Source organism: Epinephelus fuscoguttatus, linkage group LG21 (assembly GCF_011397635.1).
Source record: "Epinephelus fuscoguttatus linkage group LG21, E.fuscoguttatus.final_Chr_v1".
Lineage (NCBI taxonomy): Eukaryota > Metazoa > Chordata > Actinopteri > Perciformes > Serranidae > Epinephelus > Epinephelus fuscoguttatus.
In genome coordinates, this window is record NC_064772.1 from 22,182,447 (window position 1) to 22,197,243 (window position 14,797).

At 42.0% G+C, this 14,797-nt stretch overlaps 1 protein-coding gene across 1 annotated transcript in view; it reads right to left on the bottom strand.

Moving 5' to 3' along the window:
- The window catches only part of LOC125881855 (solute carrier organic anion transporter family member 5A1), a 74,772-nt gene that overhangs the window by 13,797 nt on the left and 46,178 nt on the right, over positions 1–14,797 (bottom strand). Inside the window, exons 4-6 of the mRNA XM_049565253.1 lie at positions 8,769–8,901; positions 8,436–8,653; positions 1,860–2,024 (exon numbers count right to left, since the gene is read on the bottom strand). Of these exons, the coding sequence (XP_049421210.1) occupies positions 1,860–2,024; positions 8,436–8,653; positions 8,769–8,901 (516 nt within the window). The remainder of the gene's footprint in view (positions 1–1,859; positions 2,025–8,435; positions 8,654–8,768; positions 8,902–14,797) is intronic.

Here is a 14,797-nt window from a genome sequence, read left to right on the forward strand (position 1 = left end):
CACGACTGAGGGATTTGTCCATGCTACATATGTGGTGCACAAATTACAGGCCCAGTGGAGGGTGGGGTGTGGGGTGTGGGGTGTGTGTGTGTGTGTGTGTGTGTGTGTGTGTGTGTGACCACATTATGATAAATGTGTCTCCCCCGCAGTCAATAGAGACTTGTGTTACAGTCAGGGGACGAAATGGAAGCTCATCATTGAATGAAAGTCTGCAATGACTCATAGCACTGCCCTCTGACTGTGAATCACCGTGTGCATGTGGAGAGGTGAGAACAAATGTGAGCTTGAACTGGTACAGACTAATGGTACATGCAGTGCGTGGTGATGCATCATTTGTCCTCCTGCCCAACATCAGAACAAACACATTGTGATGTACAAACCATTTTTCATGGCAGTGAAAAACATATTTCCTACAAATACAATAATGTGTTTCCTAAATTAATATGTGGGTATATTTATATAAATATTCTACGTGCAGGTTTAAATCTCACAATAATAATATATTTGCTTCCATCGATTAGATATATCTCAATAAACAAACAATCTAGTATTTTTTTAAGTGCTGTAGACTAGGGTAATATTAAATACATTCCAAATAAGTCTTTGCAGAGAAAGTTTTACCTCACTGATCTCATAGTGTGGGTTACTGCAGATCTTTTCTTATACCGTTCAATAAACCTACAAAATGACAGCTTTATTTCTGCATTATATGCAAATAAATACACAATACCTTCTACTAAAGACTATTGCTTTTTAAATCCCATATTCCCAGCATTTCTTTCTCACAGCTGGAAAGTCATGGCAGAACATCCAGAGGAGGAAGATCTAATTTTCTTGGTTCATTTACCCTCAATTGTTGAGATTTTCTTACCAAATTTGTGCTTATTTTAAGTGATGTAACAACCTCTTAATCAAAGGAATACTTAACCAACAAAATAATCATTTGTATATCAGTTACCCTGTGCTTCACTGAATTTGTGACGAAAAACATATTTTTTTCTGGCATGCCTCCACAATGAATGAAGGATTTAAAAAAACTGAAAAATTTTTGATAAACTAAACGTGGTCCACGTTTAACAACAGCAAAAATGCAAATGTCAAGACATCTGTTTACAAACTCTCACATAACTCGTGCAGTATAATCCAAGCCTTATTTATCCCGTCATATACTCAGTACTTCATAAACACAAGCATTTTTGCAAAAAACATTTGAGCTTCTAAGGAAGTAAGGTTTAACAAAAATGTGTGAGTTTCGAAGAAGTGTTTTGCTGTTGTTAAACTGAACTGAACTGAACGGAATTGAACTGAATTGAATTTAATTGAATTTAATGTAATTCAACGTAACGAGGCAAGTAAAGGACTTAATCCTTGGACTAATTTCTGTAGTATAGATAGAAAACAGTTGCTGGTTGCACCTTTTCAAACTGTGAGGATTATCTGCACAGTCGGTTTGGAACAGTTGGTCAGACAATACAAGCACTCTGAAGTCGCACATCACTACTGAAATTAGTTTGTTAAATCCCTAGTTGTTTTAATTCTTAATTCATTCACCTCAACTTTTTCTTCTACAGGCAGCTAATGTTGGTACCATCTTGTTCTACTGCATCATTTTCAATGGAAATAAGAAATTATTTTACTTCGCTGCTCAGAACATATTCTAAAAAACACTCATTACAAGCTCCCACACATCCTTGATGGCAGCCCACAGGGGACGGTGAGTGCAATGACTCACAAGACAACTCAAAAATATGTATGAATCTGCTGTACAACTGTGATGAAGTGAAAAGAAAAGAAAAAAATGCTGAAAACAAACACAGTGAGTCAGCCAAGACAGACTCACTTTACAAAGACACACTTACCAGTATATATGCTGGCGTTGGAGGCGGGGATACCAAACTGTGACTCAATAAACTTGGGGATGAAGGTGATGAAGGCGGTGACGATGGCACACTCTGCTGTGTAGGACAGGCTGACGAACAGGAAGGTCATGTTGCTGAGGATCCTCAGGGCTGCCTTGGGCAGGTCTGGGGAGGGATACAAGACAAGACAGAGCGCTCCATTACTGTGGTGCTGTAATTAACACACAATCAGTCTCTTAATTTGGCTCTCACTCACGCCCACGCCAACTGAAGTCGACAGAATCATCACAAGAAGAATCATTACTGGAAAGCTGTAATTAAGAAAAGGCAGAGAAGGCGGCATCTGTAACACAAATAAACCTTGTGTCACAATAACCTTAGGTAATAACGGAGTAAAAGTTAACACCATCTTAAAATGTCTCTGAAACACATAAATAAACACTCGGGCATTCAACCATGTCTCATTACATCTGGGTAAGTATTCCTGTTTCACGCAGGACTGCAGGAACAAACAACAAGGCATAAACACACAGATGCTCATTGTAGCCTGAAACCCTATGAAGCTTGAAGAAACTCGTATCGCTACCAGCAAGTTCTGCTGCACAATGCAAGTTTGTGGATCATGTGCATCTCTGCTGCGAGCCCAAAACAAACCAAGCTCTGCAAATCCAGCCTGAATGCCGTCATCCTTGGTTCATCATAACAAGGGCAAACATGCCCTTTATGTTTGCCTGAGGGCAGTGTCCATATGATTAGGCTGACATGATGCAGAATGCCCTCTCATCCTGCCACTTCTAAGAGTCATGTGGTCAAACTGTAAGTACACTACTGTTACCAGGCAGAATGAAACAGTTACTCTATTGATCTGTTGCTATCCAGAGATAAACCTCTGATGTCACCTCCTATCCAACTGAAGAAACGCAGACACATTTTCCAAACAGGAGCTAATGGGCATTCAGTTTCTTACTCTCTGGCACATCAGTGAGGCAGATGCTTGCTGTCATGGCAACTCAAATGTGGAACTCCCAGTTGAACGACTATCCCCGAAATCATTACACCAACATGCTATCCACACACCAGTCCAATACATGTGTCTGCTGACAGCCTTGAATGACCATTTACATTTAAAATGTGTTCCTGTCCTCCTGCCAAATTCAAAGCATCAAATCTGTTCCTCTCAACCTAAAGCCCCATCCCAACATCCTGTTTAAAGAGAGACTGTAGTCATTTAAAACCTGGACCATATTTTCCCATGTTTTTGTGTTCAAGTGACTAATGGAAACAACAAAGTTTAAAAACGGTCCAGTATTGAGCAAGAGAGCTTTGCAGCCACTCGGGGCATGTTGGCAATGTCATTTTACATCCACTGAAAGTGCTTGTTTTTGTCACTGACAGGCTCAGATTGTTATGATAAGTGTCTGACAATGGGCTACAGCAGCAGAAGACCACACCAGGTGCCACTCCTGCCAGCTAACAACAGGAAACTGAGGCTACAGTTCACACAGGCTCACCAAAACTGGACAATAGAAGATTGGAAAAACGTTGCCTGGTCTGATGAGTCTGGATTTCTGCTGCCACATTCAGATGGTAGGGTCAGAATTTGGTGTAAACAACATGAAAGCATGGATCCATCCTGCCTTGTATCAACGGTTCAGGCTGCTGGTGGTGGTGTAATGGTGTGGGGGATATTTTCTTGGCACACTTTGGGCCCCTTAGTACCAACTGAGCATGGTTTAAACACCACAGCCTACCTGAGTATTGTTGCTGACCGTGTCCATCCCTTTATGACCACAGTGTACCCATCTTCTGATGGCTACTTCCAGCAGGATAACGCACCATGTCAAGCTCAGGTCATCTCAAACTGGTTTCTTGAACATGACAATGAGTTCACTGTACACCAATGGCCTCCACAGTCACCAGATCTCAATCCAATAGAGCACCTTTGGGACGTGGTGGAACGGGAGATTCTCATCATGGATGTGCAGCCGACAAATCTGCAGCAACTGTGTGATACTATCATGTCAATATGGACCATCTCTGAGGAATGTTTCCAACACCAACACGAAAACATGAGAAAATAGGGTCCAGATTGAGAAATACCAAACTTATTCTTTAATACAGAAACATGTCACAACATTGAGAGAAAGAGAAAAACTATTAATTTTAAGGCTACTGTAATGGTCGCCTTGATTTCTCCCGTATGTAGCCTCCTGTATTTACAAAGTTTACCTTACATGTCCTTGCCAAAAACACAAGGTTGCAGAAAACACTGTTCTCACGGTCACTGGAACATACGCGCTCCTTCATCTCTCAGCAACACTGAGGGCAAAAGATTTCAGGAGCAGGTTTGACAGAATGGGGATCTCCGCAATCCACAGGGACCTCAGATTCAAGCTGCTGCTTCTCTACATTATAAAGCTGATGTAGTTTGGGCTCCTGGTTAGGATGTTCTGCGGAAGGACCCAGGACATGCTGCAGGGACTACATGTCCAAACTGGCCCTGAGCTGGAGCACACTGCTGATAAAGCAGATGTCTAGTTTGTTCTCTTGCATGACTTACATCCATAACACCAATGACAAAAAAGCATTAGACTGAAATATCCATTTTTTGTGCTTCCTTGGAGTATTTTAAATATTGTTTTGCTAATTCTTTTTAGCATAATAGTCAAACATTTACTAGTTTGATGCTTCTTTAATGTGAGAATTTGATGCTTTTCTTCAGCTCTTGTTCACAGAAAGACAGGAAGAGATGGAAATCAAAGAGAGATTTTCTTTTTGCTTTTCTCCGGCAGTTGAAATCCAAAAAGGCCAAGAAAGGTCCCTCTATCAAAAACAATTATCGGTACCTTAAAGAAGCGAGGTCACTTGTGTGCATGCAAAGCTTCTCTATTCAAATGAATTTGAACTTTGGGGGCTGATTCCAGACAGAAAAACATTGTGCTGGCTACCCTTGACCTTAACTATCTGTGGGATGATAGATGGGAGAAGACAGCAATCGCAGGCAGCATTTAATAGAGTCTTTCAAACTAAAATATTAAATTCAGGTTTTCAGATTTTATCTTAAATCTCTTTTCTTTCAGTGCAGTCTTCTTCTCTCCCTGTGTGTGTGTGTGGTTTGTCAAAGGCCACATTTGAAAGCAAAGTAAGACTTCAAACATTTGGCTGGTCACAGCTTGTCTAACCGAGCACACAGTTGGCATCTCCGATCGGTCCTGTGTGTGTCCAGAGTGTTTTAAGCCCTGGGCTGAGGGCAAATATTATGACTTTACAGTCATAAGGCGATCATGGGGGCTTCTTCTGTCTCATGTGCTTCACACACACACACACACACACACAGATTCCTAGCGAAGAAAGAACAAAAGAAAAGGCAGGAAGCATTTAAAGTGGATTATTATTGCCTTTTAGAAGGGTGTTAATCATAAAGCTGGCCAGCCTGAGTGGGTGGCACGGTGCCTTGATTTGGGGATAGCCATCTCAGCACTGATTCAACTAATCTTGTTGTAGGTGGGAAAATTTTAGCATCTGTCAGTGTTATCTCAGATCAAAAGGTATGAATAGAATAGTGACGCTAATTATTTCATTCCCATGGAGCTGTGCTGTAAAGTTGTCTGGAGGGGGACAGATGGCGAGGTCCTGTTGACGTCTGCAGCAGCTGCTCCCTCAATCAGACAGACCACTGGCTCGCAATACTTGCCACACGCGCTATTTTGTTGTGAGAATTTATTTGATGACTCTGTCAAACTATTTCATCCATCTGCTTTTGCTTAGCGGGTGTTAATAGCATATTATTTGTACTATCTGTAAATACACTAATATAGCTCATACAAGTCACGCCATGAAGCTGGTAAAGTCAAAGCGGTAGATCTAATTTAAGAACAAATGTTCAACAACAATGGTGTACATGATCCCTGTACCTCCTCTCAAAAGATACAGAATTGGTTTTCGATTCTTTACAATTCTGTAATCTGAATATTTAAAGGTTCAGTGTGTAGGATTAAGGAGGATATATTGGCAGAAATGGAATGTAATATTATAAATATGTTTTCTTTAGTGTATAATCACCTTAAAATAAGAATCGCTGTGTATTAGTTACCTGAGAATAAGATGTTTATATCTACATAGGGAGCAGGTCTTCTTTCACAGAGTCTGCCATGTTGCACCACTATGTTTCTACAGTAGACCAGAGCAGACAAACCAAACACTGGCTTTAGACCGGGCCATTCACATTGTCATGTCGGCCACTATAGTTAGCAGCCCCTCTGCGATGAACAGCATCAGAGAAACACCTATTTTTTTTAACATGAAACTGCTTTACTCAGTGTGTTACCGGTTTAAATTACCTAGTCCATTTGTTTTGGAGAGGAAGGGACCTCTGTGTAGAATATGGCTCCCAGTGAAATCCTCCTGAGCAACTAACATCGAAGGAATTCTAACCAGAAGTTTCAGCTGGTTGAACTCTGCAATCCTCATTGCCAGACATCACAAAATCCCCCGAAATCAGCAGGCCACTTTCATCCAGATTTGGGTGGAAAATAATTCATGAATTAGACAAACTTTACATTTACATATAATCCTGATAATAACAAACGATTAGTCTATCGACAGAAAATTTATCACCAGCTATCTAAATAATTGTTAAATGTTTGGCGGCAAGGTGGTGCTGCGGTTAGCATTGTCGCCACACAGCAAGAGGTTTTGTTTTTTTTTTAACCCTTGGGGTGGGGGAGCCCTTCTGTGCAGAGTTTGCATGTTCTCCCCGTGTCAGCGTGGGTTCTCTCTGGGTACTCCAGCTTCCTCCCACAGTCCAAAGACATGCAGGTTTATTGGTGACTTTAAACTATCCATAGGTGTGAATGGTTGTCTGTCTCCATGATGAATGAATGAATGAATGAATGAATGTTTAAATCATTTATCTGTTTTTCTGTTTAAGATCTTTGTAGTCTGAGAATATTTGGGCTTTGGACTGTTTATCAAGCTGTTAAACAAGATATTTAAGAAATCACCTAGATGTACTTGACAAGCAATAAGTCAACTGATTAATTCCTGAAGTCACTTTCCTTCATCTTAACTTGAAATATTGAATTTGGATGGAATCAAATAGTGAGTCTTGAGTCAAACCTAATTTGAAAGTAATTGTTGAAACTATTTTTTTTTATTTTTTTTTTTAAATATCACTTTGTATTACTGTATCTGTATTTTATTAGCCATCAGGTCAGTTATCGGCCATTGACATATGATTGTAATATGCATTATGTAGCTGCAGTTATTCATCTAACAGCAGAGAAACTGAAGCCAAATATATGAGCTAGTATAGATTCTATACTAGCTAAAAGTCTATGAGATGCAAAGTCAATGAAATGTAAAGAACTGCTCCAACACAGCAGTTGACCAAGGTCTGGAACATTCCGTAATCAAAAGAGCGTCCCTGACGTGTATTACTGAAAATACTGAGTGTTAGCATTTTTCACTGTTTGCTGATGATATGAAGGGCAAAAAAATGCTTGGTGAAAACAGCCACTTTGGTTCAGCATATCTTTCATAGAAAGTGCTGAATTTGTTCTATGGACAAACACACACACACACACACCACTATAGAAGGACACGCACAGCACTATAATATATTACAGACCCAAACATTGAAGGGCCTGAGTCTGCAAAATTGGATGTAGTTTGCACAACAGCTCAAAACATCCTGCTGGGACGAGTAAAACAGCAGGAGAGCTGCCACTGGCCTGTAGAAGCTATAATGCATTCATGGTTACATTATGTGTTATCTGCTTTCAGAGACACAATCCTGTCCGGACTGCTGTGGAGAATGCACAACAGCATGAATATATGAGTATGCATCCATTTAAATAAATATTAGGATTCACTTTAGTTATTTTGCATATAATAAAGAGTGTGAGAGCAAACATGCATTCTACAGTTTTGCTCTGCTGCCAGGACTGTCTGCTCTTGTGTGTGGAAACGTGACTGAGTTCCCCCGAGAGCTCATTTAAAAGAGAGAGAGCTGTCTGACTGAGAGAAAAATCAGTCAAAGAGGAAACTGGGAAACACTGAAACAGGATTCTGCTTAACTAGGGAGCTCTCTGAGGGAAAACCAGGAGATTCCTGTTATATCTGGCTCAGAGAAAACATAAAAAATACTCTCACAGCATCTCCAATTTTCCTAATTTGATGTTTTAATTCTAGTTTAAGAATGCATGATTGCTGCAATGTGTCCGTTGTCTTCTGCCATGCATCACTGGAAGCACCATATACTTATTTGTGAGTGCTGATGACTTCCTTCTTTATTTTCTGATTTTTGACTCTGCACCCATTATACTTGCAAAACATTTGAGCTGAGCACACCAGTTCTTTTGTTTCAACTGTGCGGACAGCCTCCTCCGTCACTAATCAATAACATCTTTAAAAGGAAATCTAAATGGAGCACCGACTGTTAGATAAAATGACTAATCCTGGGCATTGATTGAATTATGGGCCATTTGCACATCAATAGCTCACAGTTCCTCTATGTAAGGAACTTGTAACACCTCCAGAGGTGCAAAACCAAGACTGATATTATCTGTTCCTCACCTTTGATGTCCTTTCCAAAGCCCATGGAGGAGGAGACATTCTGGCCCTTGCTGCTGGATTTCTCCTTCATCACATCATCATCGCTGGACACGTCGCCGGGCGAGCTGATCTTTTTCTTCTTCCTCTTTTTGTGGCGTGGGGGCAGCTTTTTGGGGAAGGCAAACATTGGAAAGATGACCAGAAGCATGGCTATGGCACACAAGAGAAAGCCGCTCCACCTGAGAGGAAGAAACAACAGATGGGTTGTAAAGGCTACAGAGAACAGACTGATCACCGCAAAGACAAAGGTACATAAGGACTCGGACAGTCATGCAGATGCACATGCATATTTACCAGTTGCCGACAAAGCGGGGGTCACTCTGGTCGATGTTTACTACAGTTTTGGGGTCGACGTAGAAGCCGATGAGGACGCCTCCTAGCAGGTAGCCAGCTGCAGGTCCCAGGGCTCCCATCACATACATGATGGCTAGAAAAGAAACAGGCAGAGCCAATCACAAATTCAAATTCTCTTTAAACTGCTTTCCTAGATGAGGCTAAATGAGCTCTCATTAACAACACAGGAAGTCAACACTTTGAGAGCCTTCAAGTTTTTCCTCATTCTCCATTAATGCTCTTAATGACCCACTGTTAACTGTTTAACTCAGACCTGTGGGAGCAGTTCATTACCCCTGATGCATTGCGTAGCATACTCAGAACACCTGCACTGATATCAGTGGGAACTTGCCACCAGCCCTGAGGTCATTTATCACAGCTTTTGAAGCGTCTGTAACAACCGACCTTAAAGCTCCAGAGGTCTCGGGTTGACCTGAGGGCACGACAGCGGCTCTCCCACATCAGCAAACCTCAGAGCGAGCGGGGGCGAAACATTAACCCTTGGAGGGCTCTCAGACCCTCACAGAGGTAAGCCTATCGCACTCCGTCGCTTTGCCCGCAGGAAGGGAAAAACTCATTAAAGTTAGATAACCTTAGCTGGACAAGTGGAAAAACCTCCTGCGGACATCCAGCGGAGACACGAGTCAAAGCCATTTACTAGCTGTAATCATGGGGCAAACTTTCTATACTTACACCTGGAACATTGCTGCTAGCCGTCAGGGTGTGAGTGTGTGTGTGTTTGCAAGACTGGGGGGAGGGATTAGCTCTTCGTGATGGTTGTGTGTGAATATGCATTAAAATGTTTGTGTGAATGACATAATTCTCACCCTCAAGTAGACTTAGCGGTTATATTTTCATTTTAATCGGCAAGACGGCTACAAATCACATGCCTCCATCGCTCTCACACATTCACACACCAGCAAAATGTTCCTGTTCCTCCGTTTGTGTCTCTCAAATGTCACTTTTCTTGAATGCTGGCACTAAACTCCGTCATAAGTGTGTGTGCGCACATGTGTAAGAGTGTGCTGGTGTCTGTGTTTAGCAGCAGGTATGCTGTGTATCTAGACCAATCCTCAAATGTCTAATCTCTTCCCCTGAGACCAGTGGAACACCTCATCTCTGCCAGATTACGTAACAAATGCATGCATGCACACACACACTTCAGCAAAGTTTGTTTTCGTCAGAATGGAAGCTCAAAAGCCATTTCATCTCAGTCTGTTTCACCAAATGTTTCAGCTGCCCGCCAACATTTGCATATAGCATCCCTACATCCCAAGAGGCTTGCATCTTCTGCCGCCCTCATATTTTCATTCCAATGTTTTGAGTGCTTTTGGACCTCCTTTAATCCCCGGATATGGCCAATCGAGCACGTGTTCGCTTCTATAGTGCGGTTCCAACAATGTCCCAAAGCCCAAATCCTTATCTACACTTAATTAAATCATGGCTTCTTTAAACAAAACTATTGGGAAAAAGAGAATGAGAGGAAAATATTGCTTTAAGAACAAAAGGCCCTTCAACAAATCCTCTTATCAGCCTAGAGCAGACACACACACATGCTTGCATGCATGAACACAAAATGCAAGACAACAATGGTCAATTCCCGTGGCTCCAAAGACTCTGGTGATCACTCATTTTTACGACTTTCGGCGCACATTAAGCTCGTCTATGTGAGCGTATATGTTTCAAAATATAAATGAAACATGTATGAACATATGAAAGTGAGAGCCTGACAGTCTGTGGCAGTTTCAGTCCTATAAATCTTGCAGACATGAATCACTTCTCTAAGCACCTGAAGCAGGTGTCCAGGTGTCCTTCTTTCACTTCTCCTGCCGCTCTCTCTCACATATCGTATTTCATCTTTTTAACTCCTTTCACTGTGCCATTTCTCATATCCTGCTGACTGGAGAGTCACTTCACGGCAGCAGTCGATCTGTTACACAGTGTAACTGGAGAAATTACCCACCCAGAGACAATAAACAATTAACTATTGTTGGCAAGGACAGCGTGAGGTCTTATCTTAATATCTCCATCTTGAAATTAAAAACCATCTCACAAAACCTGAGCCAGTGAATCATGCTTTTGTGGTACACAGCAAAATCATTTCCATCAATAAAGCACTGAATATAGTCCGTGATAGAAAGGATGGCTATAAAGCCGACAGTTTAAAGATGAGAATGACTCTGAACGCTTGGTACACATGATTTTAGAGATTGCAGAGGTTTTCAGATTCAGTTCTCCTGACTCTTTTTTTTAAGATATATTTTTGGGCATTTTTTTTACCTTTAATGGACAGGACAGTTAAGTGTGAAAGGGGGAGAGAGAGAAGGGGAATGACATGCAGCAAAGGGCCACAGGCTGGACTCGAACCAGGGCCGCTGCGGCAACTGCGGCAACAGCCTTGTACATGGGGCGCCTTCTCTACCACTAAGCCACCGACACCCCAGTTCTCCTGACTCTTGATCGAGCTTCAGAACAGGGTGACTCTTCAAAAATATGTTATACAGTTTTGAGCAGGTTAATAATAGAAATATTAATGGACACAACCATTACTTATGTGACTTAGCTATTGCTTAAGTTTAAAGGAATACTTTGCCTCTCAAATGATAATTTGTGTATCAATTACTGACCCCTTCTAATGATGGATTTGTGTTGAAAACTCCACAGTGAACAGAGAATCGAAATACAAAGAAAATTCTTGATGAATTAGAGTCATAGGCGTCCGTGTTTAACAACAGCAAAACTATATCAAACATCTATCTACAAACTCTCGCACAACTCGTGCAGTATAATCCAAGTCTCATTTATACACTCATATGCTCAGGACTTCCCAAATGCACAGACTTTTTCGACAGGAACTGAGCGAAAAGTGAAATTTATCTATGCTCTCTTCGCAGCCAGACTCCATTGACAAAAACAGTAATTTTACCTCACTGAACACAGAAGCTGCTGGTCGACCACTGCGTCGATCAGAAGTTTGTTTGTGTGTTATTGTGTGACCGTGGTGAATCTGAACTAACCATTTAAAACACCAAAGTCACACAATAACAAACAAGGAAGTGGTAGACCAGCAGCTCCTGTGTTCAGCAAAGCAAAATTACTGTTTTTGTCAATGAAGTCTGGTTTTGAAGAGACTGTACCTAAGTTTTACTTCCTGTTCAGTTTCCCATCGAAAAAGTCTGTCTGTTTGGAGAGCACTGAGCATCTGACTGGATAACTGAGACTTGGATTATACTACAAGTTGTGTGAGAGTCTGTAAACAGATGTTTTGATATAGTTTAGCTGTTGTTAGACACGGTGGGTCGCCTATGACTTCAATTTATAAAGAAATGTCACAGTTTTTGGATTCTTTGTTCAGCGGAGGCATGCAAAAAACTTTTTTTTTTCCATGAAGTAAACATAACACAGAGCAAGTAATTGACATACAGTCATTTGAGAGGGTGAAATATTCCTTTAAACCTTACAGGATTAGAAGCCTCAGTAATACTAAACTAACAGTCAAGATGGACATTTTTGCAGTACAGTGCCACATGAAGAAAAGCCTATCAATGAATCATCACATCACTTTTCCAACTGCTGACCCTTCCTGTGCCCCAAATATAACAGGCCATCATTTAAACACACTTTGGCTTGAACCAGATACACCTGGCGCAGTCAGCCATTCACTCGTCAGGCCAAGGTTGAGCACCAACTATGGTCCTTTGGTTGCACTCCAATCTCCATCATCCCCTTTCTTGGGCACCCAGGCGGGAACGGCCATACTTTATCCCCCTTGGGTGATTGTGTAAGCACCTATCTTGCCACTCCATCTATCACGTTAACAGTGTTCTGCCCGATTGGAAGACGCAGGGGGTCATAAACCGTGCTTGACTCGTCGCCCTACCCTGCTTGCCTGGCACAGGCTCCATTCAGATATTTAGGGATGAGGGGATTGAAGGGTTGCAGCCGGGCTGAAGGGCGGCCAGGGCAGACCCATCGGATTGAGGAATATGCTGGCACAGCAGCAGCGCTCCATCACACACAAACACACATGCTGCGGTGGCAGACGTCAGTGGAGCACAGGGGCTGAATGCCAATGCAGAACGCATGGCACGCCACAGGCTCACTTTACTCAATTACGCAATAGACCTTTACCAGCAGCACGTGAAGGACGATACATTATAGACTTAATATGGCTTTCTACACGTGCTGCAGGTAATGGATTAGGAGCTCGCCATTGCAGTTATTGGCTTCTCACTCTTATGTTTTACAAAGTCAGCATTTAAACCTCCTACTGTGACCATTCGACTTGACTTTCAATATGTTGTGTTATTTTGTGCTGACTTTGTTATATGCATTAGACTCGCATGAGAAGATACATATTGAGGATAAAGTCACAGAGCGTGCAAGTTAACATGTTATAAGCAGAATATGATATCAGCAACAAGATACTGATGTTTATTGTACCAGCCTGGGAAAAAAACAAACACACACACACACACACACACACACACACACACACACACACACACACACACACAAGCATTGAAAAGAACCCATCAAGAAGCACTATAGCATAAATTGCAACTCAGTCCCTTTAACGTCAGCCAAGGTCACTCCCTCACTGCATATTAAACACACACATGAACACTGAAACTTGCATGCACATGGACACGTGAGATGGGAGGTGCAAGGGCATTAAAGGTAAGAGTGGAGGCGGGATGAGGTTAGAGAGTTTTATAGTGCATCGTTGACCCCAATTTAGTGTTTCAGCTCCACTGTTTGTGATGGATGGACTCAGTGGTGTCAGGAAGACGAAGAAGAGATTTACTCGCCAATAATCTGGAGAAGAGAAAGGCAATATAGTGGGATGCAGAAAGAAATAAAAACTGATAAATAGAGACAAGTGGCGGGGAGAGAAAGCAGAGACAAAGAAAACAGATGAGGCAGGAAGAAACATCTGAGAGCGGGGAGCGAGAGAGTGATGAGGAAACAGAGGGAGAGGAAAGGAGAGGAGCTGGGCTGCAGTCTGTGGCGACTGATCCTGCTGTGTAACAGAGTGATAAAGCTTGCTCAGCAACATCCCTCTCAAATCTAACCTTCAGGGACCAGCGCTGCTCTGTTGTCTCCACTCTGCCTCCTCCACACTCCGTAAGAGCTCTGCTCCTCCTGACTCTGTATTCATGAGCTGCACTGACTCATTCAGAGCTTGTAGGAATGAATGAGGGTGAGACAGAAAGAGGAGAATGGCAGCAGAGCGGCGTTAATTGGAAGCATGATTACAGGAAGGTAAATGCCCAGGTGCTGCTTTTGGATTGGTGAAATTATCTTCACGGCAGATCCAAAGTATTGTATATTAATGTGTTTGTTAATTTGGCCGTCCTTCATAGCTATCCAGCATTGCGGCTAGGCTTGGATACCATTCACATCATTTTTTTTTTAAAGATATTTTTTGGGCCATTTTGCCTTTAATGGACAGGACAGGTAAGCGTGAAGGGGGGAGAGAGAGAGGGGATGACATGCAGCAAAGGGCCACAGGCTGGATCAAACCTGGGCCGCTGCGGCAACAGCCTTGTACATGGGGCGCCTGCTCTACCACTAAGCCACCGGATACCATTCACATTTGTACTGATAGCAGTACCGTTTTTGATACCAGGAATTTAGTACCATTACCCAGTGATACCTTTCTTTGGTACTTAACCTTCAAAAAAGACTTCAACAAGCTGCAGTGATGACGTCGTAAACTAAAACGCAATTCTGCTCCTCTGCTTTTTTTTAACCCCACACAGATCTAATCGTCATTCTGTGCTCATCTTGCAGTGATTCTATGCTATACTTAAAAAAGTTATGCTTAAACTATCACTGCAGATCAACACTGAAGCAGCCATTTCGGCTCACTGGTAAGCTGTAGGAGCTTTGGTAAAGTAGTAGGAGTGAAGTCCAAAACTCAAAGATTTAAATTTATAATTAAATAAATCAGAAAAGCAGCACTTAAGAAGCATTTTATTCAATTA